The sequence below is a fragment of the Nicotiana sylvestris genome, chromosome 2 (assembly GCF_000393655.2).
Source record: "Nicotiana sylvestris chromosome 2, ASM39365v2, whole genome shotgun sequence".
NCBI classification, from domain to species: domain Eukaryota; kingdom Viridiplantae; phylum Streptophyta; class Magnoliopsida; order Solanales; family Solanaceae; genus Nicotiana; species Nicotiana sylvestris.
Genome location: NC_091058.1, coordinates 153,402,260 through 153,415,226, shown reverse-complemented (window position 1 = coordinate 153,415,226; position 12,967 = coordinate 153,402,260). Strand labels below are relative to the sequence as shown.

The following is a 12,967-nucleotide window of genomic DNA, read 5'->3' as shown; positions in this document are numbered from 1 at the left end:
CATTTGAAGATGGGTTCGCAAATGACAGTAGACTGAGCTATGAATCGGATGATATAGATGAGTCTTCCCAGGAAACTCATCACGTCCTTGTTCTTTGGTGGCGGCAGTTCTTGGATAGCTTTGACCTTTGATGGATCCAATTCTATTCCTCGACGACTCACGATGAAACCCAATAATTTTCTAGCAGGAACCCCGAATGCACACTTGGTGGGATTCAGTTTCAAATTGTACCTTCTCAACCTGTTGAAGAACTTTCGCAAGTCTTCCATATGATCTGCAACTTTCCTGGATTTGATGATGACGTCATCCACATACACCTCGATCTCTTTGTGTATCATGTTGTGAAAGATGGTAGTCATGGCTCGCATATAGGTAGCACCAGCATTTTTCAACCCAAACAGCATCATTCTATAACAGTAAATCCCTCATTGCGTGATAAACGCCGTTTTCTCTGCATTCTTCATCCATCCATATCTGATGGTACCCAGCAAAACAATCAACGAATGACTGCAGCTCATGTTTGGCGCAATTGTCGATCAAGATGTGTATATTCGGCAAAGTAAAGTTGTCTTTGGGACTGGCCCGGTTGAGATCCCGGTAGTCGACACAGACTGTAACCTTCCCCTCCTTCTTTGGTACCGGCACGATGTTGGCTAACCATGTCGTATATTCTACCACCCTGAGAACCCTGGCTTTGACTTGCTTAGTAACCTCTTCTTTAATCTTCAAAATCATGTCTGGCTTGAACTTCCTGAGCTTCTGCTTTACCGGCGGACATGTAGGATCTGCTGTCAACTTATGAGCCACAATGGATGTGCTGAGGCCAGTCATATCGTCATAAGACCATGAAAAGATATCCTCATACTCTTTTAGGAACTCTGTGTACTCTTTCTTTTCTGATGGCGACAAATGTGCGCTGATACGTGTTTCCTTGACATTCTCAGTATCACCCAAATTACCGACTTCGGTCTCATCTAGATTAGACTTAGGCCTATTCTCAAAGTTTTTGACCTCTCTCACAACCTCTTCTAGTATATCATCCTCTTCTGAATCTATATCTGTTTGTTGCATTGCCTCGTTGCAAGTTACAGTCGTCGATTCATCATCAAGATATGTAATATTAATGTTGTGTAAAATAAAGTGAATGATAGGAAAATAATAAGAGCGCAATATATAATGGATTTGAAATGCTTTGATTGAAATTCATAATCGTTCGAGACATCAGAGCTCTTTTGGAAAGTAAAGACAATGCAGAAAGGAAAAACAACTAAGAAAATAAAGATGCGATGCATGATCCTCGTTCAGCCTTGCTACCCCGAAGATGTCTGGGCACTGGTGGTCCTGACCCACCAATTGGTGAGGCGTTCCCCTCAGTTCACGGCTTGAATGGAAGGGCCTTCCTCCCCTTCCTCCTCGAAGATAACACAACAATCCATATTATCTTCCAGAAATAGGTTCATTATTGCTGCTAGTGCCTCGTCTTCCTCTGATCCGTACAAAGTGTCGGCAGGCTGAAAAGTCTGCTCCAACTGAGGTATAGGGTGCTCCAGCGGATAGTATGGTCCACGCCATGGAGGTGAGTAGTGGTTGAACTCCTCCCAAGTGTACTCATACCCTAGGCCAAAATTGGTACTGTGCTTCTTCAGCTTGATAGGTTTGGTGATACCCTGCAGGTTCTTGCCAAGTCCTTTTCCGGGTTCATACCCGCTCCAATTCAGGATGCTTTGGATCTTGCTATCCCACCACTTGTCTTTGTCTACAGCATTGACCCGCTAGATGTGGTGGTACGTTTATCCTCCTATCCTTCTTCTGCCTCCGATCATCGGAATGATTTGGCGACTGTATATAGGGTTGCTATCGTCGCCATGAATGATTACTTCCTGATGATTCCATTCAAATTTTACAACTTGATGCAAAGTTGATGCTACAGCCCCAGTGGCGTGGATCCAGGGTCGTCCCAGCAACAAATTGTAGGATGCTGGTACGTCAATGACTTGGAACTCGATATCAAACCATGTGGGTCCCATCTGTAGGCATAGGCTAATTTCTCCAATGGTGGACCTCTGAGATCCATCATAAGCTTTGACACTGATAGCCCCGTGTTTGACCTCGTGCAATCCCTTACCCAATGTCCTGAGAGTTATCAATGGACAAATGTTGAGGCTCGATCCCCCGTCGACCAAGATTCTGGTGATGAAATGAGCTTCGCATTGCACAGTGATATGCAATGCCTTGTTGTGACTAAGCCCTTCTGGTGGTAACTCATCCTCGTGGAAGGTGATCTTGTGGCTTTCTAACACATGTCCTACCATATTCTCTATTTCGCCTCCTGTTATGTTGCTGGGAACATAAGCTTCACTTAGTATCTTCATTAAGGCATTTTTATGTGTCTCAGAGCTTTGCAGAAGGGCCAAGATAGAAATCTGTGCCGGTGTTTTGTTAAGTTGTTCAACGACCGAGTACTCATTGGCATGTATCTTTCTCCAAAGGTCATCGGGCCCAGTTTCGACAGGACGTCCAGAGGCTTGCTTGCTAGACTCGGCTAAATGTTCTGAGGTGTATACCCTGCCTGTTCTAGTCATGCCCTGTGCGGCGACCGCTTCTCCGGTATGTGTCTTCCCTTTCCTTCTAGCCTCAGCTGTGTAATACCAAGGTATGGCTTTCGACTTGAGTGGGGTCATGTCTGTCATGGAAACCGGAATGGGCACCTTTGGAGGTAACACAACAACTTCAAACGGTGCGGGTGCCTTTGGAATCCCAAACTCAACCTCAATCGGTTTTGGCACCTTTTCAGGCGGTGCTTCAAACTCGAGTGGCACAGACACATTTACCACATCCTCCTTAGAAGGCTGAATCTGAACAACAATGGGATTGAGGGTAACAACCGGCTTCTGAGGTTCATCACCTTCATCTATCAACCCGATTGACCCTTTGGGGTCCCAATCATCTTCAATCTCAATCATATGGATGCCTCCGCCCTTGTGGTCAGGCAGAGGGTTGTTGCGTACATTAGGAGCGGGCTCCTTTGCTATAATGATCTTGTTGTTAATCAGGTTCTGAATCTTGTCTTTCAACGAGCGACACTCGTCAATGGTATGGCCCTTCATCCCGGAATGGTATGTGCAAGTCTTGTTTGGGTTGACCCATTGGGAGGGATTTTCTGGAGTTACGGCTGGGATGGGGGTGACATAACCGGCTGCTGAGTTTTTTATAGAGTTGGTCAATTGGCTCAGCGATGGTTGTATATTGTCTGGGAGGTCTGCAGTCAAAATTTGGTTTGGGTCTAGGGAAATTTTGGCGAGTGGGAGGTGATAGGTAGTGAGAAGGTTGGGAGTTGTATGCTTGGTATACGGGTGCGGGTTGAGACTATCTGGGTGAAGGGGGTTGATACGTAGGTGGTGGAGGTGATTGGTAAGCAGGTGGTGGAGTTTGGTAAGTGGGTGATGGTGTTTGGTAGTTTAGGGTAGGTTGATATGTGAGTGGAACTGAGGGATAGGTTTGGTACTTCATAGGGGAATTGTTCCTTTGCGCAACCATTACGGAATTTACATCCTTTTTCTTCGACGAGCCACCAGACTGTAAATCCTTGTTGGTAGCTTGCAATGCCTCGAGGTTAGTGACCATACCATTTTTTATGCCTTCTTCAATCCTTTCTCCCAACTTGATGATGTCAGAGAACTTTTGGCCCTCTATTAGCATCAACCTCTCGTAGTATTGCGGATCCTGAGCACGGACGAAAAACCTGTTCATTTGTTCTTCCTCCAAGGTCGGTCCGACCTTAGAAGCTTCTGACCTCCAACGAGTAGCATATTCGCGAAAGGTCTTTGTGGGCTTCTTCTTGAGATTCCGGATATAGAACACATCTAGTGCGTTCTCAGTGTTGAACCTAAACCGGTCCATAAAGTCAGATGCCATGTTCATCCAACTAGTCCATTTCTTTACATCATGGCTAATATACCATGATAAAGCATCACCCTTCAAACTCCTCATGAACAGCTTCATGCGGATTTTCTTGTCCCTTCCGACTCCTACCAGCTTATCACAATACATTCTGAGATGGACCCTGGGATCACCTGTACCGTCGAACATTTCGAACTTGGGAGGTTTGTACCCCTCCGGGAGTTCGACATCTGGCTGAACACAAAGATATTCATAGTTCAAACCTTCCATACCTTTGCTATCTTCGACACCCTGGACCCGGCTGGTTAGCCTCCTGAGCTCAGCAGCTAAATTATGAATGAGGGAGTCTTTGTTATCTGATTCAGGTGTATCTGTGATAGGCTGGGCATAGTGGGGTATAGTGTCCACAAAGATGGGAGCGTTCTGGTCGTTTGTGGTGTTTTGGGGTTCGGGAATGAGCAGTAGAGTGTTGTTGCAGGTGTTGCAGGCTTGGGTATGAGCGGGTTGGGCTGGTGGTGGTGTAGTATGGTTCTGGTTGTTGGCATCAGCAGCGGCAAGAGTGATTGACAGACTTGCCAGGTTTTGAATTTGTTCCAATTCTTCTCGAAATATTAGCAAAGTTTGTTCAAGATGAGCAGCAGTTTCCTTAGTGATTGAAGCGTTCTGAGAGGTTTCCTCGATTTCCTTTCTAGCACTTATATCTCCCATTTTGCCTTTGTTCCTGTTTATGGTAGGATACGGAGGAGGAGGAGGTGGAGGGCCCTTGGATCTTGTTGAGTATGCTGATGGTGCCAGAATGCATGAACTAACCTTTGGGAAGGGGAATAAAAATAAAGAAAAAACAAAAAGGTAACAAGTTAGTGCGGGTTGTGAGAAGAAAATGTTGCAATATTTAAACACATTGTGCAAGAATATAAATCGCGTCCTAATTTGGGTGCATCGTTGTGCCTGAGGTAGGCCTAGCGACAAATTAACTTAGAGAACTTATAATGCTAAACGCCTCATTTTATTGATAAAAAATAAGATGACTCCAAAGCGACGCTAAATAACGGAAAATAAAATGTCACTAGTGGCCATCGGCCTTATTACATCATTAGAAGCAAAATAAAAGACTCCTAACTACTTGGTCCCAGACGGACCTTCCCCAGGTTCGGTATTCTTTCCTCCCTCGTACAGCTGCTCTAGCTCGCACAGTCCTAGCAGCAAGTAAGCTCGGGCCAGGTGCCCACCTTCATTACCCTCAGCATTCTGACAATCGTCGATCCTCTTCAGAAATTTACCTTCCAATTCCACTAAGCCTCGTTCCAGATACCCCAGTCGGTTGTTGGCGTTGACAGCCATATCCTTCCACTCGTTGATCAGCTTCTCGTGGGCTTCCTGTATTTCCCGGTGCTCGTTCTCGCATTCTGACATCCTTTCACGCAGTTGATTGTGTTTAACCTTTGCTGCAATCTTTTCATCAATAAGCCTATGACCATAGACACACCATGGGTGACCCAAACCAATGTGATCATCCTCTAACCAACCCAAATAGTGCAACACACATCCGGCATGATATCTGTCTGGTTCGAGGGATTCCCTTCCAAAACAAGCTTGCAGTGCCACATGTGCTGAGCTTGACACCTGTGTGGGCTATCATCATCCTGAAAGTCAGCTTGAAGTGACTTATCTTGTCGACCCTTGGTATGATTTGTTTCCTCCCTACTTGTCTCATAGCTCGGAGAGGGACATAAGGGTAAGTTCCTCTCAAGCCAATGAGTATAAGGAACGGTGCATCCCAAAATTGAACAATAAATTCCCCGGTTGGGAACCACTCATACATCCATTGTACATGCTCTTCTTTCAGATTCTCAAGCAGCTCTACCCATCCACTGGCGTCTTCTGGCTGAGCAAACATATTGGGCATAAAGTTCATTCGCTTTGGGTGATGAAAAGCTATATGGTCATCCTAAGCCCTGCGTATGATTTCCTGTCTATAGTCGCATTTCTGAAGGTGTTCTATGAGCCAAAGTTGAAGTAACAAGTTGCACCCTTCAAAGTGCGGGGCTCCTTGTTGACACTTTTCCAAAGCCCGGTATATTTCAGCAACGATCATGGGTACTATGCTGAAGGTTTGCCCATCAATACCCTCCATTAAGGTCTTGGTCACCATGGCTAGTCTGGTGTGGATCCTAGCCTTCTTCATAGGGAAAATTATCATGCCCAAGAAGCAAAACATGAACACAAAGACCCTTCTATGTATGTGTCCCAAAGAAGTGAGGGCAAACTCGTCCATGTAGGTGCGATAGGACTTGTTGTGGCCATATCTCTCGTACAAGAAGTCAAATGGTATGTATAAGTCCTTCAAGCAAGAGAGGTCGGGATTTTTCTTGAGTCCCATCATCTTAAGAAAGCCTCTACTTTTGCGGTTTTCCGGCATAAGCAAACCCGGAGTCTCCCAGGGGATACCAGCTAGGCCCTTTAGCTCTTCTAGCAAAGGGGTCATTTCCAAGTCTCTGAAGCGGAACACTGATCGATCACTATCCCAAAATAAAGTGGCAGCCTCAATGATCTTGTTGTTGGGCTGGATTTCCAGAAGTGAGGGCAAATTCCCTAAGTATTTGCGAACGAGTGTCTGCTCACTGGAGTGAAGATCTTCCCACCAATTCAGCATCTTTGGATGAATGTTGAATACCATACCGAATCTGGGGACCTCGTGCCTCATTTTCTGCAAAACAAAGTGTTAGGCCCTTAACCCCACCAGACTCGACTATTTGAATCAACAATTAGCAAAAGGCATTTAGTTCTCCAAATAAATGCACATAACGTGGAGGTGTCCGTTTGGGTTTCAGGAAACCCGATGGACTTTGGTTTAGGCTATCTTAAGGAGTCATTATGTGGACAACATAACTGACTCGGCTAGGGTTGACCATGATGCATGAACAGTTTCAAGGGAATATGGTTTCTACTTTTTGAAGTGCTAGACAAGGTACCCTTAAGCGGACAACTCAAGAGGGAAAGGCATGGAACCGTCGACTACACCGTTGATCGGTTGGTTTTATCGTAAATATGCCTTTGCCATATTTAGGGGGTTTATAATATCGGAAGGGCGCAACCACTCATTATAAGCGTTGCTATAGGATTTGTTTTGGCACGAATGGAATATGATGTTGAGGAATACAGTTATAACAATGAGACAAATTGCATGTATTTTCACGTTCATAAAGTAAAGATTACAATAAATGCTCATAAATTATAATAGAATTGAGGAGGAGGTGGAGGGCCCTTGGATCTTGTTGAGTATGCTGATGGTGCCAGAATGCACGAACTAACCTTTGTGGAGGGGAATAAAGCAATATTTAAACACATTGTGCAAGAATATAAATCGCGTCCTAAGTTAGGTGCCTCGTTGTGCCTGAGGTAGGCCTAGCGACAAATTAACTTGGAGAACTTATAATGCTAAATGCCTCATTTTATTGATAAAAAATAAGATGACTCCAAAGCGACGCTAAATAACGGAAAATAAAATGGCACTAGTGGCCATCGACCTTATTACATTATTAGAAGCAAAATAAAAGACTCCTAATTACTTGGTCCCAGACGGACCTTCCCCAGGTCCGGTATTCTTGCCTCCCTCGTACAGCTGCACCAGCTCGCGCTGTCCCAGCAGCAAGTAAGCTCGTGCCAGGTGCTCACCTTTATTATCCTCAGCATTCTGACAATCGTCGATCCTGTTCAGAAATTTACCTTCCAATTCCACTAAGCCTCGTTCCAGATACCCCAGCCGGTTGTTGACGTTGACAGCCATATCCTTCCACTCGTTGATCAGCTTCTCGTGGGCTTCCTGCATTTCCCGGTGCTCGTTCTCGCATTCTCGCATCCTTTCGCACAGTTGATTGTATTTAACCTTTGCTGCAGTCTTTTCATCAATAAGCCTATGACCATGGACAAACCCTGGGTGACCAAAACCAATGTGATCATCCTCCAACCAACCCAAATAGTGCGGCACACATCCGGCATGATACCTGTCTGGTTTGAGGGATTCCCTTCCCAAAACAAGCTTGCAGTGCCACATGTGCTGAGCTTGACACCTGTGTGGGCTATCATCATCCTGAAAGTTGGCTCTGAAGTGAATTATCTTGTCGACCCTTGGTATGATTTGTTTCCTCCCTGCTTGTCTCATAGCTCGGAGAGGGACATAAGGGTAAGTTCCTCTCAAGCCAATGAGTATAAGGAACGGTGCATCCCGAAATCGAACAATAAATTCCCCGATTGGGAACCACTCATACATCCATTGTACATGCTCTTCTTTCAGATTCTCAAGCAGATCTACCCATCCACTGGCGTCTTCTGGCTGAGCAAACATATTGTGCATAAAGTTCATTCGCTTTGGGTGATGAAAAGCTATATGGTCATCCCAATCCCTGCGTATGATTTCCTATATGTAGTCGCATTTCTGAAGGTGTTCTATGAGCCAAAGTTGAAGTAACAAGTTGCACCCTTCAAAATGCGGGGCTCCTTGTTGACACTTTTCCAAAGCCCGGTATATTTCAGTAACGATCATGGGTACTATACTGAAAGTTTGCCCATCAATACCCTCCATTAAGGTCTTGGTCACCATGGCTAGTCTGGCGTGGATCCTAGCCTTCTTTATAGGGAAAATTATCATGCCCAAGAAGCAAAACATGAACACAAAGACCCTTCTATGTATGTGTCCCAAAGAAGTGAGGGCAAACTCGTCCATGTAGGTGCGATAGGACTTGCTGTGGCCATATCTCTCGTACAAGAAGTCAAATGGTATGTAGGAGTCCTTCAAGCAAGAGAGGTCGGGATTTTTCTTGAGTCCCATCATCTTAAGAAAGCCTCTACTTTTGCGGTTTTCCGGCATAAGCAAACCCGGAGTCTCCCAGGGGATACCAGCTAGGCCCTCTATCTCTTCTAGCAAAGGGGTCATTTCCAAGTCTCCGAAGTGGAACACTGATCGATCACTATCCTTAAACAAAGTGGCAGCCTCAATGATCTTGTTGTTGGGATGAATTTCCAAAAGAGTGGTCAAATTCCCTAAGTATTTGCAGACGAGTGTTTGCTCACTGGAGTGAAGATCTTCCCACCAATTCAGCAGCTTTGGATGAATGTTTGATACCATACTGAATCTGGGGACCTCGTGCCTCATTTTCTGCAAAACAAAGTGTTAGGCCCTTAACTCCACCAGACTTGACTATTTGAATCAATAATTAGCAAAAGGCAGTTAGTTCTCCAAATAAATACACATAACGTGGATGTTTCCGTTTCGGTTTTAGGAAACTCGATGGACTTTGGTTTAAGCTATCTTAAGGAGTCATTATGTGGACAACATAACTGACTCGGCTAGGGTTGACCATGATGCATGAACATTTTCAAGGGAATATGGTTTCTACTTTTTGAAGTGCTAGACAAGGTACCCTTGAGCGGACAACTCAAGAGGGAAAGGCACGGAACCGTCGACTACACCGTTGATCGACTGGTTTTACCGCAAATATGCCTTTGCCACATTTAGGGGGTTTATAATATCGGAAGGGCCCAACCACTCATTATAAGCATTGCTATAGGATTTGTTTTGGCACGAATGGAATATGATATTGAGGAATGCAGTTATAACAATGAGACAAATTGCATGTATTTTCACGTTCATAAAGTAAAGATTACAATAAATGCTGAGTAATTACAATAGAATTGAAATAATAAGGCAGTAAAAAAAAAATTAAAAGGAAAGAAAAACATGAAGGGCCAAGTTAGTATTTTGATGAAATAATTAAAGACAGAAGGTAAATGCAATTAAAAATCACAAAAGCACGTAATGGTAAAAGCCTTAAAGGTTTCCCCAGCAGAGTCGCCATGTTGTCGACGCCCCCTTTTTCCCTCCTAAAAGAAGGCAAAATCGGGTTTACGACATTATGGGCAAAACAACTCTTATTCCCTTTTGAGGAATCGGGTTATGGAATTTGAATAGTCGCCACCTAATGATTATAGTGCATTAGGACACTTTAAAAAAAAGAAGAAGAGTTTGAAAGAAAAACCAGAGTTCGGGTAAGGGATTGAAATTATCTCGATGGGGAAGGTGTTAGGCACCCCTCAAGATCCACTAGTGTGGTTCCCGGCCGTACTTAGCTGTGACTTTAAGAAGAGTAGAAGTAACAGACAATGTTTGCACATAAGGAATACAAATAAGTTGAAAGTTTTGAAAAAAAAGAGAGAAAAAAAGACATAAGTGGTTTTGGAAAGAAAAGATTGATTGAAGAAAGCATTACTTTTAAGAATACATCACATCGTATAAATAAAGAAAAAGGTCCTAGGTTTAAATACAATATGGATCACCTTGGTGCAATACCCAGCAATCATTCTCACACGAGATATTAGCGCACCGGTCATCATATCCATATTCTACCCTTCCCACCCCGTTAAGGTATTAAAGCGTGTTTAGTCTCGTTTACTTATTGCATGCTAATACCCGTCCCGACCTATCAATCCCGGGGCATTAGGACTTCTAATCCTAAGAGGGAAGAAAGGGATGGGGCCTTTATGGAGTTTAAAGGATAAAATTCTAGTTTCGACATTCAAAACAAATATCAAATAAAGGGATGAGTAAACAAGCAAACAAGGCTCAAATAAACCCCTTAAATCAGACAACACTTAGTTTAGCATGTCTTAGCATATACTGATTTGGTCTTAAGTTAAAAATTAAGCGGCGAGCGGACTGGTTCAACACATATATTTAGACAGAAAGTCTGCATTAGGCAACTCGGATATAATTGTCAGAGATTAAGGCACTTAATTAACACGAGTGGGATTACTAATTCTTTTGAAAAATAGACAGAAAAGTTTTGAAGAAAAGGCAAGCCACAGACTTAACAAAACGACGTAGAATAGTTCCCATAAGACAGACCATTGAATTGCAGATTAGTAGAGAAAGAGCAATTTTAACCAAGTTTCAAAAGAGGCAGATTGTTTAAGGAGAAAACGAGTTCGAGCTGCAGAACTTATTAAAAAATGATAAAATACAGAAAAGTGATATATAACTGAGTTGGAAATCGTTCATCGAACTACCAGAAAAGGAAGTAAGTTTCAGAAAGCATGCAAGTTTACCAGAAGATTAGGTTTTAGAAAGAGTTGCACTAATCTGAGAAGAGGCTCAATGGTTCAGAGAACCATTGGTTTTTTGTCCGTTAGTTAATGAAATTGTTACTGCTTTTAGACGAGTGAGGCAAGTTTGAAAAAAAACTTCCTATAGACATGATCTCTACGAGTCATTTGTTTTAAACCATGTTAACAAACTTGTAAATAGATGTTGATTTGATTAACCCTAAATATTTTCCTAATATCGTGAACATGCACATTCCTATAGGCATGATATCTACATGCAAGATTGCAGAAAGTTAAATATTGTCTCCTATAGGCATGATTTCTATGTGATTGGATTAGAAACATTAAAAAGAATTAAAACCCTAAAGCATGGTTTCTACCCTTTGATGCAGGAAAGTAAAATCCCTCCCACACCCTTTTACTAGACTCCCCGAGTTTGTACAAGTTATTACAGACCAAAAGAAAAGATAAAAATACATCAAAGACCAACAGCTGCATCCGAGGAACCTAATTCAATCTTAATGTCTAATAATATGTGATTAACCAATTCCGAATCCAGATTTCCAAAGCCTTCTCTTATCCAAAGTGTTTCAGAGTTCCAAGGAATCTCAAGGATTCTCGGCATTGCTTACACCCAGGATACCATTAAAAGAATAGTGCAGTATGGAAGAGCCAGCCCTTAGGCATCCAAGTTCAGTGGGAACTCAAGGGTCCCAACGCATGGTTTGCAAGAGGGGAGCAGAACTTAATTTCTAAGAATGAGTGTAAGTGTGAAAAGGGGTTGGGGAAGTCATAACCGATTGGTGGTCATACCCAGCCATAAGGATGGCTGGCACACCCCCTGACCAACCTGTTTAGCCAAACAAATGAGAGCAAGACCTATTGAAGGTCAGACCAAGGTCTGGACAATGATTAGGATACTGCTAGACCAAGGTCTTAGGCTCAAAGCACACATAAGGGGAAAGGGGAAGTGGGAATTGGTTTGAGTTAAGGGGTTCAAAGAACCCAATTCAAAGTCATGGGCAGCAATAACAAAGTGATGTCATGGCTAGAACCATACTCTCATACAAAGAGGAAAAAGGAGAGGGAATTCACATAAGAAAAGTAGCCACAAAGTTGCAGAAACATAGTAAAGAAGAACATAACAGACTAAGAAGTAAACACATAGTGGAGGAGCATTATTTAAATTAAGAGTGACATACCAGTTGCAAAGTAAATAAACAGCAGAATAACAGAGTAAGCAGACACCCAGAAATCAGCAGGAGCGGACTTAAGTCTTCAGCAAAAACACTTGAGAGTTCAAAAGGAACTCAAGAATGTTTCAGGCAGTAAAAGAGAAGAAGAGCAAAGTGTTCAGTATTAGCATCAGAGAAAACAGTAGTAGAGAAAGCATTGAACTTGTGTCGTGTTCAATTGAAGTCTGAAGTGTGTGTCCCTTTGAAAGTTGTGTGTAGTGTCTTGTTTTAATAGTGCAGAAACGAGTAAGCAAAAGGCAAGAAAATAGTTTGCAATCAATCATAGAAGGTCTCCCTAAGGTTAAGGGATTTGATTTCAAACGGGCATGAGACAATTAAGGAAAGAAGAATAATTAAAAACCTTTCCAAAGTAACATAACACAGGTAAATACATAGGGATTATTTAAGGCAAAAATTTCATAATACATGATTTGTGAAAAATAAGGCAAGTAGATCAATCAAACAGCCAGAAATTTATTCGAATGCACTTAGTCAGAAAAAGGGTGAGGAAACGTTCAATTGGAAAATCAGTAACAAATCAATCGAGCCTTGTTAAAAGGAGATTGGAATCAATTACACGTTGGCAAAAGACCTTTTTGAAAGAAGAGTTTATCATATATAAAGCATACAGACATGTAAAAAGAGAGAGACTAGTATAGGAAAATTCAGAGTCATAACAAAAAGGGTCAAGCAAAGGTCCAGTAAAGGCAAACAAGAGGCTTAGTAAGAAAATA

At 42.8% G+C, this 12,967-nt stretch overlaps 1 protein-coding gene across 1 annotated transcript; it reads right to left on the bottom strand.

Moving 5' to 3' along the window:
- Positions 1-1,370: 1,370 nt before the first annotated feature.
- LOC138885802 (uncharacterized) lies at positions 1,371-3,107 on the bottom strand. Its single transcript, XM_070166783.1, has 2 exons — positions 1,878-3,107; positions 1,371-1,772 (listed from the first exon to the last, which is right to left on the bottom strand). The coding sequence occupies exons 1-2, from the start codon at positions 3,105-3,107 to the stop codon at positions 1,371-1,373; spliced, it is 1,632 nt and encodes a 543-aa protein (XP_070022884.1).
- Positions 3,108-12,967: the final 9,860 nt, after the last annotated feature.

What these genes read in the sequence shown, in the direction of transcription:
- LOC138885802 (XM_070166783.1), bottom strand. Translation starts at nt 3,107, where the DNA reads ATGAAGGGCCATACCATTGACGAGTGTCGCTCGTTGAAAGACAAGATT. An exon ending in TTGAATGGAATCATCAGGAA is followed by an intron (nt 1,773 to 1,877) that starts GTAATCATTCAT and finishes CACCACATCTAG; the next exon opens with CGGGTCAATGCTGTAGACAA.